The sequence below is a fragment of the Castanea sativa genome, chromosome 11 (assembly GCF_040712315.1).
Source record: "Castanea sativa cultivar Marrone di Chiusa Pesio chromosome 11, ASM4071231v1".
NCBI lineage: Eukaryota > Viridiplantae > Streptophyta > Magnoliopsida > Fagales > Fagaceae > Castanea > Castanea sativa.
The window spans coordinates 41,647,657-41,673,249 of NC_134023.1; the positions used below are offsets into that span (position 1 = coordinate 41,647,657).

Consider the following 25,593-nt stretch of genomic DNA (forward strand, 5'->3'; position numbering starts at 1 on the left):
TGATCTTATCTGGTCATGCCTTGCTCAACTCTTATGGTCTTTTTTGAAGTCTTTGTGTGGCATTGTTGCTTGCCTTTTGAAGTTGAAATTCATCGGTCGAAGAACGTTAAAGATTAAATGCTTTAGGATGTTAACAGGACAAGCACGATGGTCTTTTGTTGAACTCAAGAACTCTGAACTGAGAAGATGAGATATTATATAGTATACCTCTTGGCTACAAGCCAGCCACGCTTAATTGTTTATAGCCAGAGGAATACTTCGACGACATCCGGTTGTAATCATATGTTTGGATTTCATTGAGAAACAAATGTACAGCATCTAAAAAATTGTACGTAAATAAGGAGTAGAGTAGTCGATAGTTTTATTGGTGAACTCTCTCTGGTTACAGCTTCCATAATGAAGTTTGGTTTGGCTCCTCCTCAAGCCATACATCCAAGGAACAGCATGTGTGATGCTTTGGGCTTTTGTGGCAGCAACATTTGCAACCTGTGGTAGGGAACAGCTCATGGCAGCAATGAGGTTGTCCTTGTCGTCCCCGAAAGATCGGAGCATGCATTGTGCAACCGTCATGTTTCTAGCTTCCAGTAGTGGATTACGTCTAGTGTATTGGACTTGTAGATATGGTGACACGTGTCAAAAATGGACACGTGTCACAATCGCAGCTGGTCCAATGACGCTGAAAACTGGATGTAACCTGCTCCCTTAACTTCCTATCTTGGTAACTTGATGCTTGTCTGGTTAGATAATCAATATTAAAATCTGCATTCATTTCAAGCATCTATCTTAAAGACTTAGGAGGTACCAAGAAAGTGCACATGATTTTTTGCTTTATATACTCCATCCGAATTCCTTACTATTTAATCTTCTTTCCAGGATGGATCTTCAAATTAAAATAGATATAAATGAAATTTTCAACCCATAATCAATATATATATATATATAAAGTAAAGACCTCATGCGGGAGAGAATGAAGTCCTGCCATGTGACTCTCTTATATTGTATATAACCTCTTTAACCTCTTCTTATTAACTTTTTTCACTGTTACTCAAAAGATCATGTTAATTTTTTTTTTAATTACTGTTATCTAATATTGCACTTAACCTCTTTAACCTCTTCTTATTAACTTTTTTTACTGTTGCCCAAAAGATTATGTTATTATTATTATTATTATTATTATTTTACCGTTATCTAAAAGATGGATTGTTGTTGAAATTAGACAAAATCATACCAAACTTTATGAAAAGCCCAACCATGGTTTTAAAAACCAAACCGGGCATTGAACCGTTTTTAAAAAAATTTCCGGTTCAACCTCGGTTTTTGATCGGTTTTGGGGGTTTTAATCGGACCGAACTAGATCTCGGTTCCCGGTTGAACCGGTCAGACTGGCCGGTCTAGTCCGGTTTTTAAAACTATGAGCCCAGTCCACTTATTTCCTTACATATTATGACCCAAGTATGACCCTTTCCCAAGTGTAGATGAAAGCCAAGACTCTAACCCACTTAGAAACTCTCTTTTTCCTCCCCCACATGTAGATGAAACTCGAAAGCCAAAATCATAACTCACTTAGAAGTTCTCTTTCTCCGTGCAAGTTTCCCTTTAGACACACACACTCTTTAGCTTCTTTAAGAACAATGGTTTGCAATTCGTGTTCAGTGATCCCATCTAACAAAACCAACGTTCCTACTCATTTTTCAAGTCTTAATTCAGTCTTCCTGTGTAAACTAGTGGAGATATATAGTTAAGAAAAATATACAATCACTAAAAAAAAAGGAAATTTATAGTCTAACCTCAATACTCTCACCACTCTATTTTTCTCGTCCTCTTCCAAAACTTCTCTCTCTCTCTCTCTCTCTCTCTCTCTCTCTCTCTCTCTCTCTCTCTCTCTCTCTCATTTTGAGTAGTATATTAGGATTCCCCATATTGAAGATAATATTCAGTCTTACCAATCGGCTACACATTGTAAGAATTGTCTTCTAAGATAATGAATACTTCTCTTGCTGTGTTACAAAAAATGTCAAATGGTATGTGATATGACATAGTCACTAATAGTCATATTGCATTCAACTATATTCATATTAAATTTGGAGTTGTCAATAATGCTATGGTACTAGGCATGAAGACCAATTTGTTGATATGACATACGATATACTCCTATGGTAGATTAAGAAATTCACAAGAAGTTGGATCAAATTGTTTGTAATGCCTTCGAATTGCAATTTTTTTTAAGCAATTGCATGAAAGTGGTTGGTCCATCATTAGCATAAAGATGATCATAAGTTTAGATATGCCAAATAATTGAGATACCGTGGTTATAGATTCTGATAGCATTTGTCCATTCTGAAAGTCTAAACAGCTTAGGGGATTCTAGCAAAAAATATTTGGCATATAATCTATGATGCAAAAATAATTTTGGTATACCATATGGTAGAAACTAGAGAGGACTTCTGAAACTTTTAGTTAGATGTGTACCAATTTTACATGGTTTGGCTTAAAGCAAAATTTTATTGGCAAATTTAGTGATGTGTTCATTCAATCAAATCCACGAGCAACAAAGGTATGCCATTTGTGATCTTTTTATTGTAAATGTTACTTCATTCAATTATTTAATTATATATGCAATACTTTTTTATTGTTAGTTCTTGATTTATATTGTTTTTATAATTAAAAAAAAATTGTGGCTAACAATATGTGCTTATTTTACTTATTATAGCAAATCTATGTTTATTTAGATGTTTTTTTCTCTGAATCCTCTTCAAGCTTTTTTTGCTTACTCAATTCTTATTGTTGTAAATAGTGAAGATTGGAATTGTATAGAAATCAAGTTTATTGTTTCAATTTGAGACCAACATAATTTAATTATAGTTTTTATACAAAACTTGAGACCAAAATACTTGTAGGCAAAATTTTTCTGTACATTGCACGGCTTTTCAACTGGCCGATAATCAGCTCAGGGAGGTTCAATTTGGTTGGAAAGGGAGTGAAATCTGAGCATGTATTCCGAAATTCATGCACATGCATCAAGTGGTCAAATCCAAGTCAGCCAAGGTGTCCATGTCTTTTCCTTATTATTTTCCTCATTGGACTTCTTTGGGACTGAACTCTTGGCTGCCCATAGAGTTGAACTTCTTTGAGAGCATAAGAATATCTGAGGATGGGGTTATTAAAAAATGAAAAAATGAAAAATTAAAAAAGAAAAAGAAAGAAACTCTGAATTTTTTTAAAGGGTAAATAAGTAAATTTCATAAGCATACTTTGAGGTTTGGGTCAATACTCACTAGGACCAAATTTTTTCGAAACTAATCAATTTGGTCTCTAAAACTAACTTAATCTTTAAAACAATTGAGAAAATCACCACACACCCTTAATCATAGCGCAATAGTCACTCTATAAATATAAATATTGGAAGAGTGTTGGGATAAGAACTGAAGTTTAAAAATCTTAAACTTAGTTTACATTATCCAAAACTTCAAGCGTGTTAAGTGGATTATTGGGGCTGTTATATTTTGGTAGGCCATCCTTGTCTCTTAGTTCTGGTTAAGAACGGCAAGTAAAAAGTGAGAAAATAGGTTGCGTGCTTTTCCGGAGGTTGAACTTTTGTTGGTATCCAACTACCATTGGTGTTTATTTTGCCACGTGTTTTGCGTTTGCCCACAAAACTCTTGGCTACAGCAACAACCAAAAAAAAAAAAAAAAAGTCTCGTCTACCGTTACGTTATCCATAATCCAAGCACTTAAAAATAAAATAAGAGATAGGTCGTTCCTGATTGTGTGAGCGTTTGCGTTTGCGTTCGCTGCGTTTTTTTTTTTTTTTTTTTCAGCTGACTGCCTTTTGTACGGTTCATTGTCAATAAACAGTAAATTTAGGTATGTGAATAGTAAAAAAATTTATAACTCATAATTTTTTATTATTTTTAATTTTCAGCAAAATAAGCGGTATTCAAATAAATCTGGTATATATATATTTTTTATTTTTTTGATCCATCAACCATGGTCAACAAGTTTTTATTATTATTAATTTAAAAAAAAGATTTTAACGCTCCCATATTTAGTAATTTATGGATATTGGGTGCAATAGATTTGAAAGTTATGCCCCACAAATTTCATCCACCACTTTTATCTATCTAAAATTTTTTTTGGATGTACTATTGTTTAGAATTGAAGTAATATGACCACAAGATATAAAACAAGTTGAAAAAGGTCACTTAAATCAAGCATAGTTAAATTTGCTAAAAAAAGAAAAGAAAAGAGAAAGGAATCTATATATATAATAATAAGTAAAGTAAAGAGAAAATCTAATTAAATTTCAAATTGGAATTCAATTAGAGTCTAATTTTGCATCATGTGTCTCATATAATTTACATTTTAGAATTTTGTGCCAAGTGAGTTCATTTAGTGTAAAAATTAAATTTTAATTAGAGTTTAATTTTGCGTCATGTGTCCTATCTAATCTAAAATTTTGTGGCAAATTAGTTAATTTCGTGTAGAAAACAATGAATCCATTATAATAAACCATAAAAAACATAATCATATAACTAAAAAAATTCAAATTTATAAGTCATCTATATATATATCAATAGGTAAAACTTAGAGAAAATTGAATTAGAATTTGAAATTATAGTCCAATTTTGCGCCATGAGTCTAAATTTATGAGGGAATTACACCATAATTATCTACTTAAGCTTGTGCCATGTGTCTACTTAAGTTTTTTAATCTTTGTGTCAAGTGAGTTAATAAGTGCAAAATACTTAGAAGTTAATATTAATGAACTATAAAATTAAAAAAAAAAAAACATATACTCAATAAATATCACCACATGTTTCTCAAAAAATAAATAAAATAAAAATCACCGCATAACAAAAATCACCACACGTTTTATCTTATTAAAAATTAGAAAAAAAAATGATCATAAGTAGTATTAAATTTAGGTAAGAATTTTAATATGTGAATAATTATGTTTACTTTAAAAAAATTATTTGATGAATTATCTATATTTTATGATAAAAAATGTGTTTAATTTTAAATGTATCTATATGTATGCATGAATGCATATGTTACATGCTTTAAAAAAAATTAATTTGACTAATTATTTATATTTTTATAATAAAAATTTGTTTAATTTTAAATGTATCCATGCATTTGCATGGAGTTACATGCTAGTATATAGTATATATTAAAGCATCGGCATTGAATGTGCTAAAGAAATGCTATTTTAACACAACAAAATCGGATTTTATTATTTTAAAATAGCACTTGACAATAATTAAATACATCACCTATTAGAATAACCTAAAATAAGATCAACCTTTTATTAAAAAGAAAAAAAGAAAAAAACTCAACCACAAAAGTAGAGAGACCTGACATCAGTGACATGTGAGAGGAGAGAGAAGAAGAAAATAAAGAATGGAAAATTTTTATTTTGAAACTCAAACTCCTCAAATATTTTTTTTTATTGAATGTGAATTTTTGAAAATTTAACCGTTGGATTTAATGATTTTATTATATCCTTTATGCTTGAAAATTTTCAAGAAAATAAAAAATTAATAATTGCATCTTTGATAAGTGTTTAAATTTCAAGTTTTTGTGATAAAAAATTATACATAAAAAAATTATTGATAAAGTGGTAAATAACATCTAATTTGAATGAAATTTGACATATATGTTAAGAATATAAATATAAAGAACATACAATTTAGAGGTTAGATTTTCAAAATTCTTATTTATGGTTTGTTTGGGATTCGCTTATTTTGCTAAAATTGAAACTTTTTGCTGAAAGTATGGTAGATAAAAATAAAAATTAGCTAAAATAGTATAATAAGACCCATTAATAGGGAAAATTATTGAATAATCCGGAGTACCATAAATGCGTACTCCCCCTCTCATATGAATTGTGGGTCCCGCTATAAATTTAATTAGTGGGACCAACAATTATGTGAGATGAGAGAGTATGTATTTATGGTACTCTAGGAGTGCCCAATAATTATCCCATGAATAGTACCAAAAAGTGCAATGGGCTTATAAATAATAGCAAAAATAAATTGAATAGTAAAATAAGTTGATAAAAATAAGCTATTCAAATGCAACTTTAATAAAAATATATAGGACAAATTTGAAAGGTTTCTTTCCAAACTAATTATAATAGCATTTGTTATTGTACATGGAGTAATTCTTAGGTACTCCCGGAGCACGGAAGATGGTGCTCTCTCCTCTCATATTCATGGTGAGATTCGCTCATTAAATTCATAACAGGGTCCACCATAAATATGAGAGAAAGAAGCATCATTTCACTATACTCCGAGAGTACCTAAGAATTTTTCCTGTACATGTATAAAGCACATTTAATGAAACTCACTTTCTGCTCTTTGCCTTTTTAATATGCTAAATGTTAAAAATTTAATATTTAACCCATCCGAGTCTAGTGCTCTTATATATTGAAATTGAAATAATTTGACAAAAAAAAAAAAAAAAAAATATATATATATATATATATATATATATATATATATATATATATATATATATATAAACATGTTGGAAAAGGCCATTTAAATCAAGTATAGTTGAAAATTTGCTAAAAGAGAAAAAGATGAAAAAGATATATATAAAAGGTGCACGCTTAAATCTAGCATGGCTGAAAACTTGCCAAAGAAAGAAAAAAGAAAAAAGAAAATTCGGCTTCCTAAAAAGAAGAAAAAGAAAGAAAAAAGAAAAAGAAAAGAGGAGTAAAATAAATCAATAATTAAAAATATAAGCTAAAATGTGGACCAAACAGAAAAAGTGTAGTAGAATTATTCACGTGTTTTTTTTAATAATCACACGTCTGCTTTTACAAACACAACTATTTAATATTTTTCACAGATTAATATGAGTCTCTGATTCTTTTACATAGTTTCGTTTGGAACACGAAAAACAGCGCCAATTTTCTTGCACCATTACCATTCTCAGACTTATTTGCTTGCCACCCATCAAAGATTTTCTTGTTTCTTCAATTGGGTATTCTTTGTTTTTTTCATTAGCTTTTTCTTTTGCTATTTTGTGATTTTAATTCATCTGGGTTTTCATTTTCACCTGCCATTCTTTCTTCTCTGCTGTCATATACCGAACATTCTAATTTCTATTTGACTTTTTTTTGTTTTTGTTTGTTGGAATATTTCACTATGTAGTATATATTGGTTTCATTTGAATTTCACTTTGAAATGATTGTTCATGAATTGAAATTCTGATTATATATCACAATTTGCTACTTAGTTTGTTTGGTATATATGAATTGGGTTCTTTACCAAACAGAATGTTGATTTAGTATATTTGTTTCTATGCTTGTCTAGATTTTCTGTTTCTCAGCTCCCAAATAGAGGGTAATACATATTATTATTCAGTTCTTTTACACTTATAAGGTTCAATAATAATCTGATGTTTTAGCTGTCATTTCTCAATTGATTTAGTTCTATTTTTTTTTTCCAGGATTTCAAACACTACAGATGCACTTCTGAAAAAATTTTATATGTTGATGAATTATATGTTTCTGATTTTAGTTTGTACCATGCAGGTGTCTTGAATTAAATAGGAGATTTTGGATTCTTTTTGACCAAAAGGATTTCAAGTATAATACACTTTGTTTAATTTGATAGAAGAATTGTATTGATGGGAACTTCTGAAGCAGTTCTGCAAGTTTTGTCTGGGGCTGTACCTCGTCTCTTTCATAGTGACTCATGTTTTAGCATGTCGGATTCAATATATGCTTCTAAATTCCGTTTAAAATGTTCGAGGAAAAGGGCCTCAAGGTGTCTGCAGTTTCTCAAGTGTTCAAGCGTGCTGCAGTATGGAGTTCGAGGGATAGGAAGTGGTGTTCCCAATAAAAAAGCTGATCCTTCTTCGCTTCAAATTTGCAAATGCCAAAAATCCGAGAGTGTAAGTGGGGTAACTACTGAAGATGGAAATGGGGCATGGTTTGTTGACAATGCAAAGAACTTAAATCCCATTAATGGTATGATGAATGCGCCAAATGTTCTGGAGTTTCAGGATCTTCAACATTTGAAACAAGAAAATGAGGATTTGAAATCTAACAGTGCAAATGGTACACTAAGAGATACCTTTCACAAGATTAGTGTTGATTCCATTGAAGATGAAGCATGGGACCTACTCCGGGAATCTGTGGTGTATTATTGTGGTAGTCCTATTGGAACAATAGCTGCAAAGGACCCGACAAGTTCCAACACGTTGAATTATGATCAAGTTTTCATACGAGATTTCATACCTTCTGGTATAGCTTTCCTATTGAAGGGGGAGTACGATATTGTTCGGAACTTCATCCTTCATACACTTCAGTTGCAGGTAATGCAGAGGACTATATTATACCGAACGGTTTTTGGAGAGAAATCAACCTATGAAGTTGTTCCATAATACTCACTGCTTAACAACGGAAACAATTCATTTACCTAGCTGGTTTTGTCAAGTTACATTTTGTTCACCATTGGTTGATTCACATATTAATTCAACTCTGTGTTATTTGTTTTCCCCTCATATTTCTTGATGTCTTTTTTGCTTGTGTGGAAGTATACTAAGTGTAGTTTGTGTGCCACTGAATTGTGTTTATAGAATTATACATGTGATATGTGCGTGTGCGTGTGTCTGTCTAGAGCTTTTCGAGCACCTGACTATTTCCTTGGGTGTGTGAGAGATGCATTTATTCAATTAGTAGTTGTTATAGTAGATTGTAATTTATTTTTTTGGAACCATCTACTTGAAACTTTCTTTGCATGCAATTGTTAAAAGGAACTTGCTGACATGATTCTGTAATGAAACTTTCCTTATGTACAATTGTAGATATGATAAATATAAGACAATTGCTTATTTATATGTAAATGTTTGAATGTCAGTGGCTTTGCAATACAAAACTCTGTCAGACTTTTATTTATTTTTAAAACTTAATATCAAATAGATAGCTTATACATGTACATTCTGCTTATATGCAAATCTTGGTTGCAAATTCAAAATTGGTGCCCATTTGAGAACATTACTTGTAAGAGGTTGGTATCTTACTAACTATCCTTATAAGATGATTAAGTGTTTGTTTTTTTTTTTTATGTATTCATCCTATTAATTACCCATGGCGCCATGCACTGCAGAGCTGGGAGAAAACAATGGATTGTCACAGTCCTGGTCAAGGGTTGATGCCGGCTAGTTTCAAGGTGCGTACAGTTCCCTTGGATGGTGATGATTCCGCAACAGAAGAGGTATTGGATCCTGACTTTGGAGAGGCAGCAATTGGCCGTGTCGCACCAGTTGATTCTGGTAAATATTTTTATCATCAGCTCAACTGGATTTCTTTAAAAGAAAATATTTTCATTCATTAGTTCCTTCTGGTGCTGAATCTGTATTTGTAATATTATGTCAATTTCAGGATTATGGTGGATTATTTTATTACGTGCCTATGGAAAATGCTCTGGGGACCTGTCTGTTCAGGAGAGAGTTGATGTGCAAACAGGAATTAAAATGATTTTAAGGCTATGTATTGCTGATGGTTTTGATATGTTCCCTACGCTATTAGTGACAGATGGTTCCTGCATGATAGATCGGCGAATGGGAATTCATGGTCACCCTCTGGAAATACAGGTATATCAGATGTCATATCATTCTTCCGTGGTCACTTACATATAATTTACAGAAGACACCATGATTTTGGATCATGAAGCAATTGCTTGTGGCTGGAAAACTTGGAGGAAGAGAGGACAAAAAATCATTAAATGATTTCTATTAATTACTTTTTGGGAATATCTGGATTTTTTTGGTGTCACTGGGGTATGAAAATTGATATTTTGTTATAGTAATTAATGATAAGTAATAAAGAAAAAGCATAGCTTGGTTTTTGGAAAGATGTTGATGAACTTTTAAATAATTCTAATAGAATAAAGATTATAAAACTTGACATGGATATAGGAGTTGGGAAGGGTAATTGAGGTTGAAAGATTAGATTTTAAGCTTGTTGTCATTCCACAAAGAAATTCTAAAAGCGTTACCTAGTGCTAATAATTTTGTATTATCAACAAACTAACAACAATACAGTGTACTGACGAGGTTAAAAAGGTTCTGTTGATCCTTAAAGGAGAAACACTGGTTTCTTGAGAATAATTTTGGAGTGTTAGGGATTTGGTTGATGGTTACTTGTTTTGTAACACTGGAAAGGAAGTTCAAGAAGATCATCTCTTACATAAAATGAAATTATTGGTGATCAGGTTATGAGGTTCAGACAGGCATTAAGTTATGTTATATTAGGACAATGATGTAAGATCGTAATATGCAAATGACAAAAATGTTGTTAAGGATGAGTGGGATGAAACTTGAGCATCAAGATACCAAACTGAATGATGGAGATACTGACCTAGGACACCATGGATTGCCAAATAAAAATAAGTAAAAAATAATTTTGTTGTGTTTTATGCAATACAAAGATGATTGCTCTGTCTTGGTAATGGATCTGTAACTAAGGTGGGGACACTTATCCAAGAAGTTAGGAGATGTGTTTACATTAAGGGCTTGTTTGGATTGAGGGGGTGTGGAGGGGAGTAGAATAGAGTTGGCTGAATAGGCTGATTTTGGGCCAAATCAACTCTACTCTACTCTATTCTACTCTCCCTCCCTTCCCCCCAATCCAAACGGACCATAAAGGAGCCTAGATGTTGAAGATGATCTTAGCCATGATAAATAACATTTTGTTATTGGCATTAAACTCCATTTTTGTCAGTGCTTAAGTGTCAAGAAATTATTATATGGCCTATCTCAAGCCTAGAAGGAAGAGGGTTGTAGTAGGTTGATGGCTAGTATAAAATTTAGTCACTCTATTATGAATTTTAACAAATAGAGTGACTAAATTCATAATAGAGTGACTAAATTTATATTTCACTGTCCTATCATAAACTTTAGCCACATATATTTATAGCCCTTCCCCTCCCCCCTAAAAGCCATTACCCCTTCCCCTCCCCCCTAAAATTTTAACAAAGCTTTAGTTCAAACTGGGGCTATATTATGAATTAGTTTGTTGAGGATTTATAGCCCCAGTTTTGGAACTAAAACTTTGTTGTTGGAGTGTTTTTTAAGGGTCTTTTCAAAATTTTCCAAACTCTAATAATTGGTTTTACTGGCTTATTTCAACAATTTCATGAGTCATCCTTTTGCCTTTGCCTCCCCTTTTGTTTTTGCTTTGTATATTTTGTTGTGTTTGTGTGTTTTTTAGGGGGGAGGGGAAGGGGTAATGGCTTTTGACTAGTTAGTGGCTCTATTGCAGCATGTAGAGATGTGAACTTAACTTGCTTCCACCCATGCATAATGTAATAGTTTTTTTTTTGGACTTAATATGATCTGATACATACTCTAAAGTTCTTTGGAGATCATTGTGGGCGTTGAGTTAAATTTGAGAGATGATTTCTTGTCTGGTATTGTTGTAAATAGGATAAGTCTGAATATGCTGTTTGGGCTATAAATGATAGGACAGTGAAATATATTTGCTTTTCATGGAATTATTAAATCTGATAGATTACTTATAGGCTTTGATTGTGGAGAGATTTATGCATGCATAGAAAAATAAGTTATATATGTTGTATGATGTCTAGGTAATTTTCTCTCTCTCTCTCTCTCTCTCTCTATATATATCTCTATATATATATATATTTATTTATTTATTAAATAATAAAGATTTATTAATATTGAAGAAAGAGACAGGAAGTATAGGGGGTACACAATCAAATACAAAAATTACATAAATCAAGAATCGAAAACAAAGAATGGTCTCTAAATTCTGGCAACTAGGTCATTAAGGTTCTAAAAAAGAATAACTTGAGATTTGGCTTAGATCTCTCATTATCTTCAAAACACCCGCTATTTATTTCCCTCCAAAGACACCACATCAAACAATGGGGAGCAACTATCTATATATGACCATTTTGATGACGACAAATTTGTGTCTCTTTTTAAAATTCCTAACAATCTACAGGCCACTTGAGCAAAAAAAACAGATTAGAGACAATGTCAGAGGGTTGGCTACTATTGATTTGATTATTTGCTTAAATCAGATGCTTAGAGACTATAGAAATTGTTGCAGTTCAATCTGTTCATGTGCTAGTAGCATTGGGATGATTTCAGGGATAAAATCTTAAATCTTTTGGATTTGAAAAAAGAGAAAAGTGGAAAAGAAAAATAATCGGATTTCCCTAGTAAGGGCTTTGGACTTAAACTCTTATTGTTGGTGTAAAGATTTGGTTTGGATTGTTTCTAATCTAGTAAAAAAAGAAAAAAAAAAAGATTTGGATTAGATTCTTGGAGCCAAAATTTGGTTTGCAGTGGGAAAAGCTAATCCATGGACATTGCAGCCGTGAATAAGGTCTTGATTGGTGGGGCTTTTCCGTAGTTGCTTCAGCGTTGAAAAGCTCAATCTCTCTTTATCTCGTCTAGTAAGCTAAAAGTGTTTGAGCTTTTTGTCAATTTTGTGAGTGGCTTGTCCTTTTTAATAGACTTTATAGTTCAGTGCAATGTTACTGACACAAGACAATCAGAACAATTGAACAGTAAAATTGAAAGACAAGAAAATAAAGGGATAAAACCTAGGAGTCAGAGTCTTGTTTGCAGTCAGCACCAAGTGAGGAAAACTACTAGGAGTTAGTACCTAGGGTTGGCTGGAGTGGATGCTAGACCAAAGAAACCAAAAGTCTGTTTTTTTCATTCATAAAAAATCTTCTCCAAAAGTACAATAGTTTGCTTATAGAGGAAAACTAAACCATAGTTCTAATTGGCGTAGGAAACTCTAGTTGCCTTATTACAAAAATAACCTTACTACCATATATTAAAATACTAATAGCCTAATAAACTACTAGGATCTAAAACATGAAAATTCAATTGACTTGCAAAAATAAATAATACTAAATTGAATAAAAATCTCCTTGTGTCTCCCTCATCATTTACTTTTGGGAGCAGTTTCAGACCTCCTAAACTGCTCCCAAGTCTGGTACAATGTCTTACAGGCTTTGAGCCTGCTTGAGGCTGTCGGTTAAGTTGATGCAAATAATATCCTTTGCTCTCACTTTTAAATCTCTTGCTCTCCAGAATTTCAAATTGAGCTGCTTCACATTAAGAAAGAGTGGAGTTAATTAAACTAATGATCATATGAGTTTTTGGGGGAGCTTCTTCTGTGCTCCAATGGGGCCTACCCAAGGTCCAAAGAAAAAGGTTTATGAAGGTATACTGTATATATGATGGCCAAGCCATTAGCTAGATATAAGGAACCTTAGGTGAACAAACACTATGTTTGATGCACATTTGATATGCTACATTGGGATAATTTCTTTTAGTATTGTTAGAGCAGCTACTTAGAAATTTTTCTCTGGGAAAGAGTGAAATGTTGTAGTCAAGGGCAATAGGAGTGTCCAAATGGTTAATGACATTTGCTTGTGCTGCAGTTCGGTAAAAGGTTATAATATACCAAATCTTGCAATTTTACCTGTCTTTTTACCTTTCCCCTGGTGCTAAAGTCAGTTTCACCTGGACATGCAAGAAAAAGAGTTTAGTAGTCTGATGATGATCTTTTTGTTCTTGTAGGCACTTTTTTATTCAGCATTACTTTGTGCTCGTGAAATGCTTGCTCCTGAGGATGGATCGGCTGATCTTTTGCGGGCACTGAACAATCGTCTAGTAGCTCTGTCATTCCATATTAGAGAGTATTATTGGGTTGATATGAAAAAACTAAATGAGATTTATCGTTATAAGACTGAGGAGTACTCATATGATGCAGTTAATAAGTTCAATATATACCCAGATCAGATTTCTCCTTGGTTGGTGGAATGGATGCCAAATAAAGGTGGCTATCTAATTGGAAACTTGCAACCAGCTCACATGGATTTTCGATTTTTTTCTCTAGGAAACTTGTGGTCTGTTGCGAGCGGTCTGGCAACAATGGATCAATCACATGCCATATTGGATCTCATTGAAGCAAAATGGGTAGATTTGGTAGCTGGTATGCCATTTAAGATCTGTTATCCTGCTCTTGAAGGTCAGGAGTGGCAGATTATCACAGGCAGTGATCCTAAGAACACGTAATGTATCATGTATCCTGATTCTAAATGATCATATACTTTTTCTTTGACTTTGTCGTTTCCTTCATGCCACAGTTTCTCTTTTTTGATACAGGCCTTGGTCCTACCATAATGCAGGTGCTTGGCCAACTTTGCTCTGGCAGGTTAGTTCTTGTGGTCCAGTTAGGAACACTCTTAAATATGTTGTTCGTTTCATTTTTTTTTTTTTTACTGAAGATAGAGAAATTAGTTTCATTAAATTTGGGGGGGGGGGGGGGGGGAGGGGGTTGCACATAAGGTGTAATAATTAGTTACAGTTTTGAGGAGTACTTATGTCTCTTTCTAGAATTCAAGGTTGTCTGGTCTTTCTTGATGAAATGCTAGTGGTTGGAGGACCTATTATCTATTATGTATCAGTATGGTCATTTTTTTTCATAATATCTGGCCCTATTTAGGAGCATCCAACTAACAATCACTGGTCTAATCAGATGACAATAACCACCTGGACTGTTCAGAATGTCTTGTGTATCTTTTTAACTTCCTGCAGATTGTATACACGTCAGGATGGATATGCATAGTCAATTGGGAAAGTTTTAACAAATTATTGATAAATAAAGTTTTAACACACTCAAGATGTCTTTGCAGCTCACAGTTGCATGCATAAAGATGGATAGGCCAGAAATTGCTGCTAAAGCTGTTGAGGTTGCTGAGAAACGCATATCACAAGACAAGTGGCCTGAATATTATGACACTAAAAGAGGAAGGTTCATTGGAAAACAATCACGCCTGTTTCAGACCTGGTCAATTGCAGGATACCTCGTGGCAAAGCTCCTGCTTGCTGATCCAAGTAAAGCCAAGATTCTTATAACTGAAGAGGATTCTGAACTTGTCAATGCCTTCTCTTGCATGATTAGTGCGAACCCAAGAAGAAAGCGTGGTCGGAAGGATTTGAAGCAGACATATATAGTATGAGTATTCTATGGTCATATTGACTAGGTGCCAGACAGTTTACCTGCATGCGTATAAATCTGGGTTTAGTATTTGCCAATTAACATTTTAATCTATCAAAGTTCTATGATTCTTTGATAATTGGCCAACAGTATGATAATTCTTTATTAAATAGGGTGGGAAGGCTGAACTTGTTGTAAAGCCCTTTCATGTGATATTTAATTGTAAAGATTATGTAGCCTAATTTAGGAAATTAGGTGGTACTTAATTACTCTATTGAACACACAGACTGTAATTTTAAACTTCTATGTATCATAAATATAATTTATTATATTGTCTTTGGGATTCCACTTTGAGTCAAGACAGTCATATAATTTATTGATTGTCATACTGTTTTGGATTTGTTAATCGATTTTCATAAGATTGTGATAAAGGGCAAGTTGAGTAATCCTTTCCTTTGTATGCTCATCTATTTTACTTCTCCAATTATGCAGGGACCCAGATTCATGGTCTTCTATATTGCAGGCTTAAGCAGTTTTGACACATTGTTATAAAAAAAAAGAAAAGAAGAAGAAGCAGTTTTGACACATAAAATGATGTTACACAACTTTTTCCAAAACTATTAAGTTGGCAAGTTATTGATTCTTATATTGGACTACCACTGACACCACTTTGATATCTACATTAACAACTTGTCACTTAACAATTGTGAAATATGTTCTGAAAAATATTTTGACTCTAGATTTATTGTTAACAAATTCTCTATGTAGTACGTTCATTGTAGAATGCAAATTTGGTTGTATTATTTTATTTGACGATTTCATCTATTCAATTTATCAATTAAGCTAATCAGATTTCTGAGATCTCGTACCATAATCATTTAATTAAATTTCTGAGCAACTTGGTAATGCAAAAATATGGCTAATATATATTTTTCATTGAATATTTTAAACAACAATTAATTTTGATACAGTTATATTAAATTGCAGTATACAAAACAGAAAGGCAAGGATAAAACGCCACGAAATTAACAATATGCTTAGTAAGGAAGTCTAGTTGAATTATGTGAATATGAAAATTAATGTAAATAAAAATCCATTATTCCACATAAAAAATGGTATAATCCAATTAAATAAATTTTTTTGAAGATGTTTTCCTTAATTATTAGTTTAATTTTTATCATAGTTTCTTTCTTTACTGACATTTTATGTTTACTCATTTACCTATCTTTGGGTATGAATATGATTGCCACATTTGGTCTGGCATATATCTTTAAATTCTCACATTGTAGCTCCCACATATTACTGACACTGTTACAGTCTTACAGACACTATTAATTACTCGAGCTATGCATGGCCGACTCACATTCTCTAGTAAATATTATAATGTCATTCAAAATTCATTACTATTGTGGTTGACCATTCGGCTTATCAAAGTTAATAACTCATTATAATTACTCTCTCCCCCCATTAATATGAAGAGAAATAGGATTTGAGACTGACCCTTTGTTTGAATAGTTGGGTTCTGAGCCAACCACAAGTGTAATTCAAGGAGCTCAGAGTCAAGTTTAAATTTTCAAGCTTTTAATATTTTTTTGCACTACATAAAATTTCCACTTATGATACAAACATTTTTCTTTATTAACTAACATGAGCATAAACATATATACAAACATAAATATAAACAAACATATAAATTAAATATTGAATGAGAAGTGGGTTCTATTTAACTTAGTTGGTAAAGAGATATGAGATTCGAATTCTCTCTACACCAACAAAACCAATGGGTGTTTTAGCCTAATGATAAAGACTGAAGAGTAACCATCATGGAGTGAGCACCAAAAATATTGATTTTGTCAAGCATTTGTATTAGAGAGTTAACATTTTGAGGACCATTGCCATCATTTTCTTAATCACATGAAACATATTTTATCACGTTCTTGATCTCATTCTCTTATCAAATATATAACGTGGAGCGAATCTAGTCTATGGAGGATTTAAAAAAAAAAAAAAAAATTAAAATTTGGTCCATTTTAGTCCATTCGGTTCATTTTGGTCCCTTTAGATCCACTTTGGTCCGTTGTGGTTCACTTCCGTCTATTTGATCTGTTTTGGTCCATGTCGGTCCATTTGGTCCTAAAGAAAAGTTATTTAATTTGCGTTGCAAAGTAACTAAAACTTAGAAAAATTAATGTGAGTGCGAGCACCCTAGTATTTCATGGTCATGCTTTTGCTTAGGGTCCACAAAAAATATGATATTTATGTAGAGCATTGCAAAGAGAAAGAAAAAGAAATACTAAGCCAACTTTGGATTTTGCAAACACGCTTAAAAGTTAAAACTATGAAACGGTAAGAATTTTAATATCCACTTAACAGATTTAAACAACAGTAGACTTGCCAAATCCATTGCATTTATTAAAAAATAAAAATTGGACTCCTAGGTTTTTGTAATTTTTTATAAATATTGCATGTAAATAAAATGTTAATACGGTTGCTTGCTTTTATTGACTATTGTAAATTGTGTGGGAGTCGTACAATGCTTGGATTTCTCAGTTTTTATTGTACTGTAGGCCATTGATATGTTTTTTGGGTGGTCGAGGAATTAATATCACTTCTTCCGTATCTTTCGTTAGTTTGGGTTAAAGCAAGGACAACCCAACGATGTTGATACTTCCATTGAGCTTTATAAGATAACACTCCAATGATTATTATGACGTGCTGTGATGACATTGGCCCACCGCCATCCATGGCCCACAATGATGCAGGTCCATCCCACACCTTTGCCCATGATGACACATGGCCATCTCCATGTATAGCCTATGATGATATTTGCCCACCCACATCCCTTACTTGAGATGGCCCTTGTTTACCCTTACCAAACACCTTTATATCTTCCCCACTGACGATCGGTGCTGTCCCCATGGATTTGCACGGTAGTTCACCTATGATATTTCTACCCACCCCACAATATATTCCTACTAAGTCAACCTAAATACCGTCACTCCTGAACCCCCAACAAGAGGCTGCACAAATTGTGCAGATACATGGTGAAAAAATTGAACGGGTAGAGGAGCCTCCAAAAAGATCGTAACGTACCTAGAGACAGGCTCCTAACTGCAGGACTGATGATATTTTACTTTATTTCATAATAATAGCATTTGCATCTTTGTTTTGCGGTTGATGTGCTTTAATGTATTTGCTTGTATTATTTTCAGGAAAGATGAGACCAGTTAAGGCACCGTTGAGGAAAAGAAAAGGGGGTTGAGACATGGCTCACTAAAATCCAGCAAGCCTATTTTAATTAGTTGAGTCCAAACTCAATAATCCTTGTAGCTTAAACCTAATCTATAACCCATTAAGCCAACACTATTGATATGATCCACACTATTGTGATAAACTCGATATTCAATATTATGAGTTTTACATTGCATAGAACTCAATTTTTTGAATATTGAGTTCTACATGACATTTTATTGAGAATAGTCACATCATCAAATACCACTGTGGGTATTTACTCATGAAACTCAATATCTGTGAAATTGAGTTCTATGTGTTCCAAAAGGGCGTTATTCTACTACATAGTTCACAAATAGTACTATTTTGCTGAAATTTTCAAAAATTAGTTCTATTTTGCCCATTTGGCCAAAAAATATGTGTAAACATAAACATTTTGTTATTTTAAAAAGATTGTAAACATAGACATTATTACAAACTAAAACACAAAATATTAAAATGAACATAATATATATATATATATATATATATATATATATATAAAATACTAAATGATAAAACTAGGTTGAAATATATGCATTACTATGATTTTATCAAGCATCTTGATCTTAAATAAACTATTTTGTTTTATTATTGTCTCTTGTATTGAGATTAGCATACAGGGAAAAAAAATGATATAAATAACTTAATAAATTATGCTATAGTTAGAACACTTGGGAAATCTAACTTAATAAGCAGCCAAGATCAGTTGTCGGAATAGTGTTCCACTCTTTTAGGCTGGTCACCAAGTAGTTTTGGTGAAAAATAAGTAACATAATTTAATCCATAGAGAACTCAGTTGCGTTGAGTACAATGGTAATAAGCATGCGCCTTAAAATTTATTGCTTGTCAGCGCATTCCTTTATGTGAGATCTTTGGAGGGAACATTCTAAAGAAAAGTTAAACATTATTTTAACACCGTAAATATCTAATATTTGCTAGAAATAGAAAACGCAAACGCAAATGTGTCAACATAAACTTGTGGTTGAAAAAGATATTAAAATCATTGAGATAGTACATGTGTGTCAAATCTCTTCGACAACAAAATACTAGTAGCTCTTCTGTGCAAGCATCCCCACTTAAAAATGTGAGTGAGAGAATTTCTTTTAAGTTTTCCTTTTCAGGTTCCTTTTGAAATTAGTAACGTGTGAATTTGTTATTAAATATGAAAATTGTAGGGACTAGATTTAGCTCCAGGGCCTTAACAACTGAAGGACCTAAGCCCAAATGGCCCAACACAATGAATTTGTAGAGAGTGGGCTGTAAGACTATACTTCTAGGAGTTAGATAACGTTCACTATGGGCCAAAAATAAAAAAGAAATAAGGAAAAACAAAAGGCAACCACAATATTGTAAAAGAGAATTCTCCTCGGCCAAGTCCGAGGAGATTGGTTCTTGAGTATATCACTATGAGACCTGTTTACAGTTTCAATTCCTTGAGCTATAGTGTTTTTCTCTATTTTTTTCCGATCCCCTCTCTATGGGGGACCTTTTATCTCATATAGACCATTTTAGATGATCCTGACCTTCCATTTGTTGATCATGCAGGCCACTACTCAAGTGCTAGTCCCATCATGCACCTTCCTAGAACCCCTGTGAGATGCGGCAACTAAGGCAGCACTGTGCAAAGGTCTTCTCCACATAAATGTGGCTAAGAGGTTTGGTGGGATGCATTAAATGGGGTGGCAGCCACCAGCTCTTCAATCACATTAGTGCTAGTCCCTTTGCTAAAGCTCTTTCTATAAAGTAAGGCCTCCTTTGATGACGTACTAGTAATTAACGTGGTCCTAGAATTCGAGAGTGTGGCCTCCTCAGCACAATAATTGTCCTTCTCGGCCCTAGTATGACATGTGGCGTAGCTACCTTACTTGGAATTTTTGTACCCCACAAAAATTATTCAAAATTATCATTTTTACATGAATTATCTAACATCTACAAATCAGAATTTTGAAATTTATTTGAAATGGTTTGTATACCATCTGTTTGTGATTACAAACAATTATTACATGTACAAAATGACCTAAATACCTATGGAACCACTAAAATAATCAAAATACCTTTTGAAACCTCCAAAATCACCCAAATATCCCCTAAGCCTAAAAACAATGACTAAAATATCATCAAAACCACTAAAATGACAAATATACCTCTATATCCAAAAGCAAATGACCTAAATACCCCAAGAATGTCTAAAATGACCAAATTACCCCTACTAATCCACCCAATTGCCAACCTTACTCATCACTGTTGCTCTCCTATAAAAGGGCTATCAAGGGTTGGATTTGATCCCAACCTAGATTGGACTTGATCACTTCGAGTCCCCAAGAATGGCACCCATAGCCAATTAGGAAGAAGCCTCAGTTTGGGCAAATCGGGTCTCTTCGGGTATCGGTCAAATGTCAATTAGAGTTGGGTTGAGAAGATCTGGTCGAAATTTCACTAGATATGGTTAAAATCCTATTGAATTTCTCGAGGTATCGTTGAATCTCAATTAGATCTCATCAGATCTGGGCCAAATTTGACTAGACAAGCCTTATACTGGCGGAGAAAGTCTCATACTAGTAAAGTACAATGACTTGTGATGATGGAGATTGGTTGGGTGGATTGGAATAAGGTTTTCATACAAAGACCCACTAGAATCAAATTCTGAGGGTAGGGACTCGTCCTAGACCACCATAGGTGTTAAGTCAGCTGGTTTTTTGGTCGGATCCGATTGGTTGGGGTGGGTGGGTCAGTTTCACAGGTTGCTTGGACAACCCTACCCATAAATATGAAGAGAAATAGTGATTAAGATTAATCATGATTGTGAGAAATGATTGATGGGTCATGGTGAAACCAAATTGAATAGATTCCAAGGGACAATATCCCTTATAATATCCTAACCTGCAATCCTTACAATGTATTCTAGGTGGCCTAATTAAAACACATCACCTCATTTAAAAGTCCATCTCTCTCTCTCTCTCTCTCTCTCTCTCTCTCTCTCTCTCATGGCGGTTATGCTTTCAACCAGACTTCTCCTCCAATCCTTCGACAAAGATTAGATCTGCATTAATTTAAACTCTAGATTTACATCAATTTGCAAAACAAAATATAAATTAAAAACCTCACATTCTAAAATTTTGAAATTAATTTCAAACCCTAAAACACAGCCTTCCAGCACATAGGATTTACCTCAAAATTTCAAAAATAAAACAATTAAATTCCAAAAAACCCCATATAAAAGAGATTTCCAACTTAACTTGTTACGAACAAAAAAGCACAAATATAGCCCTCACTTTTTGTTCAACAAGTATAAGAAAATTAACCTCAATCTTTTTAAAATTTTTTTTTCTCAAATTCCTTGTCAAGTTGTCCTTGATTTTACAAAGGGGCACCAACAGTACACATAACCCACAAAAATTTGAAATGGAAATGATACTTGGATTTTGAGCTCTTAAGGAAGCAGGTTTGGATGCGTTAAGGAAATTGAGAGCCCCTTTGGTTTGTAATTTGTCATAACTCAATTTTTATCACTTATCACTCGTCACTTAAAATATCCCAATTTCCCAAACCCCTGTTTGGCACCTTAACTCAGACCCAGTTTTCAACTTCAGCAGTTGCACTGGGTTTCACAAAAAAAAAAAAAAAAAACCCAAAGTTTGTCAAAAATTGTGGTTCGGTTTCACCAAAAAAAAAATCAATCTTTTGTCAAACATTGCAGCTGGATATATGGGGTTAATTATGAAAGTGCCATCATAACTCTATTTCCATAACTTAAAAACACCTAAAATGTGTTTTCAGTTTCCATAACTCATCACTCAAAAATCAGAGAATTGAGTGATGGAAACAAGAGTTGAAAACCAAACCAAACAAAAATATTTGTGTGGGTTCCATGTGTTTTGATAACTCAGATATGAGTTTTGGATCATATCACTCAAAACTCTTCTAAACCAAACAAGCCCTGAGTCTTTGAGTGAGTCAGTGATGAGGCCATAGCAAATCCATACCATAACTTGGTTTTGAGGCCTTGGAACTCGAATGAATGAAGTGATTTGGGTTGGCCATATTTGCAATGATATCAATATATAAAAAGAGCAAATTTTAAAAGATATAGTATTTTTGGTTTATTCAATTCGCATTATTTCAATAGCCTTTTTTTGTGTGTGGTTAATATAGCTTGTTGAACTCGCTTTTTTTTTTTGTTTTAAATAAAATTTTTTTATATACGTCTGAGCTGTTACCTTTTTCTCAAAAAAAAAAAAAAGCTGATACCCTATTTTTTTAAATACATATATATAAAATAATAAAATATTAATTCAACAAATCGTCACAATTCTTGACGTTTTAATTCCTTATAGGATAAAATAAAATAATAAAATATCATACTTGAACCAACCACAACTAAAAATAAAAGGTATTGTGAAAAAAGAAATGTTGCATCCATAATATTTTTCCCAACACTTTCATAAAAAATCATATAAGGTAAATTGTTATTTCTATATATAAAAAGAGTGAATGATAAGCTATAGTACTTTTGGTTTGTTCAATTCACAATTGTTTCACTAGCCCTTTTTTTTTTGGTTAATATCACCCGTTGAACTTTTTTTAATTTTTTTAAATTTAATTTTATGTACATTTGAGCTATTACCCTTTTTTTAAATACATATATATAAAATAATAAAATATTAATACGAAAAATTGTCACAATATTTTTACAATTGTTGAAGTGTTAATTTCTTATAGGTCAAAATAAAATAATAGAATATCATACTTGAACCAACCACAACTAAAAATAAAGGTATTGTGAAAAAAGAAGTGCTACATCCACAACATTTTTCACAATACTTTTATAACAAATCATACGTGGTAAATTGTTATTAGTTTTAACTAGTCGAGAGACTCGTGCAGTTTGTGGATAATGTTATAAGCTGCTCTATGAAAAGGTTATGTAGAATGTTTAACATTTTTTAAAGTAATAATATGAAATAACGCATTTTTCCCAATTCCAAAAAATAATTGCAGTTAAATTTTCAATTAAAATTGCTTAAACTAGTGACATTAGCTAATCAATTACGTTATATGAGAAGCTCACATGATGTTGGTGATATAGAGAGATAAAGCCGAGAGAGGGTGAGTTAGTCTTATTCCATACTCAAACGATATTATATAGGTTCCCCCATGAACTTTTTTGTTTTTATTTTTGTTTTAGAATCACAAATATTAATAGTTATTCATGATTTGAGATAGATTAAAAAGAGAATCAAACACAAAGATAGAATCCCTTGTGTGTGAGTGTGTGTGTGTGTTTGATTCCAAAAAGAAAAAAAGAATAAGAAGAGGAAATTGGAAACTCCTTCCCATGCTTCTAGATGGTGGCAGCTCCATGATTTTTTTTCAAGGTGGTCATTAAGAAAATTAAATTAAACAAAATTTAATAAAAATAAAAATCTTGAATATATTGACATAAAAAAAAATCTCAAATACATAAAGTTTTAACATTTCCTTTTATGAGTTTTTCATATTTGAAATTGTTGTATGATAGCTTCATTATTAATGCTATCAGTTACATCTTTTTCAATACAACAACCAAGTAATTTTAAACTATTGATCTCTCATTCAATTACCAAAATCTTGCCTAAATAAGTAACAATATAAACAAAATGCATCATCCTTTTTTATGACATGTTCCAACCAATATTTTGTATTCTTTAATCTAATCAAGATTAAATCAATGCAATGCTCCACTAATTTCCTTTTTAGGGAATCATGTTTAAGAAGTTGACAAGAATATCTTTGTAAATATGCTCTTTTTATTTTCTCCTTATCATTAGGATGAAAAGATAAGACCTTTTCTCATAGCTTAGAATCTGAAAGAAAATTATTCAAGTAATTATGAATTTTCCTAGAAGATAAAATTTGCAATAAAAGTGATTTCCTTATAAGAATTTTGTCAATAGTACTAACAAAAGAATATTGGGTAAACTATAAGTTCATTCAAAATGTTCAACTTAGACATTAAACCGTTACATTAATCATGTTCAATAAAGTATTTAAACATTATTTTCATGCATATGCATATGTACAATATGTATCACATAAATCCCAAAAAATTCAGCTAAAAACTAAAGCAAGCACTAACCAACTAGCTTTTGGAAAATATGCACACACACACACACACACACACACACATATATATAAATAGCAATTTAAAAATATGTCTTTTGAAAAAAACAATTTAAAATATCACAATAAAACATTTGATTTGGATTTTTAGGCTAATTTATTTGTTTGGACAATATTTGAGAAATGCTATGTCCACAAAATTTTTACAACAAATCCTAGTTGACAATTGTTATTGGTTCTAATTTACATATCACTAAATTATTTTTTTGCTTATCGGTAACAACCTACCACTTAGGATTTGTTGTAAAAGTGTTATGAAAATGTTGTGAATATAGCTTTTTTTGCAATTTTTTGGTTCAATCTTGAATAAACTAAAATTTTGGAGAGGTCAAAGTTTATTTTTAATGGGCTCAAATTTTTATTTAGGATGTTCGATTTTTTTTTTTAGGGTGGTCAAGTTTTTTTTTTTTTTCTAAGATGGTCAACAATCCATATTAATTTAAAATTCATTTTTTAAGGTATAACCAAAAAAAAAAAAAAAAAAAAAAATTCCAAGCTTAGGGTGGTCCTATGACCACCCTAAATCATACATAGCGTTGCCCCTGCTTCTAGATAATAATTCATGTAAATAAATGAGATGTTAAATAGGCACCTTAACTTTCACATTGCAATTGAAACTTTCATAATTGACTCGTTCATATGCTTACGATTAATTATTAACTTTCACTTGATAGAACCATCGAATGAAAGAAATCTCAACAATCATCCTTGCACAAAATAACTATTCATTTAATGGAAACATCTGTTCCTCTCTGTTTTCCCTTAGCTCTTCGAGATATGTGTTTTCTATGATTTGTTAATATAATAAAATAGATGTCCTGCCTCAAGCTCATTACTGACCCAAACGCTGCAATCCATTAAAAAACCCAGCATCATTACATTCTAATTAAGATAAGAATAAACATTTGTAAATTCTTGGCACTAACTGACTAATAAAACATCTCCTTAACTTGTATGTTTCACACTTTTGGCGCATGTAACTCCAATATAAATTGCATGTCCATGTTAACAATCTTCGCAAAGGTAGAAAGTTTTGGACGGAGGTAGGGGAAATTTGCTTCAAGGATTTCTTTGAATTCTATTAGATTAATTGAGAAAAGAAAGGAAAAAAAAAACAGCCCACCAATTCTCACTTTGTTGTTGCCAATAGAGAGTAT

At 32.4% G+C, this 25,593-nt stretch overlaps 1 protein-coding gene across 2 annotated transcripts; it reads left to right on the forward strand.

Annotated features, from left to right (window-relative positions):
• Positions 1–6,839: 6,839 nt before the first annotated feature.
• LOC142615780 (alkaline/neutral invertase E, chloroplastic-like) lies at positions 6,840–15,350 on the forward strand. 2 transcript variants are annotated; one of them, XM_075788608.1, is made up of 7 exons: positions 6,840–6,990; positions 7,544–8,328; positions 9,123–9,288; positions 9,398–9,609; positions 13,582–14,075; positions 14,170–14,218; positions 14,700–15,350. In XM_075788608.1, exons 2-7 carry the CDS (start codon positions 7,639–7,641, stop codon positions 15,024–15,026), a joined length of 1,938 nt encoding a protein of 645 aa, XP_075644723.1. In that variant the 5' UTR covers positions 6,840–6,990; positions 7,544–7,638; the 3' UTR covers positions 15,027–15,350. The 2 variants fall into 2 exon arrangements, with proteins under 2 accessions (XP_075644723.1, XP_075644724.1); XM_075788609.1 differs by lacking the exon at positions 6,840–6,990 and adding an exon at positions 7,328–7,352.
• Positions 15,351–25,593: the final 10,243 nt, after the last annotated feature.

What these genes read in the sequence shown, in the direction of transcription:
- LOC142615780 (XM_075788608.1), top strand. Translation starts at nt 7,639, where the DNA reads ATGGGAACTTCTGAAGCAGTTCTGCAAGTTTTGTCTGGGGCTGTACCT. An exon ending in TTCATACACTTCAGTTGCAG is followed by an intron (nt 8,329 to 9,122) that starts GTAATGCAGAGG and finishes CATGCACTGCAG; the next exon opens with AGCTGGGAGAAAACAATGGA. An exon ending in GGCCAACTTTGCTCTGGCAG is followed by an intron (nt 14,219 to 14,699) that starts GTTAGTTCTTGT and finishes ATGTCTTTGCAG; the next exon opens with CTCACAGTTGCATGCATAAA.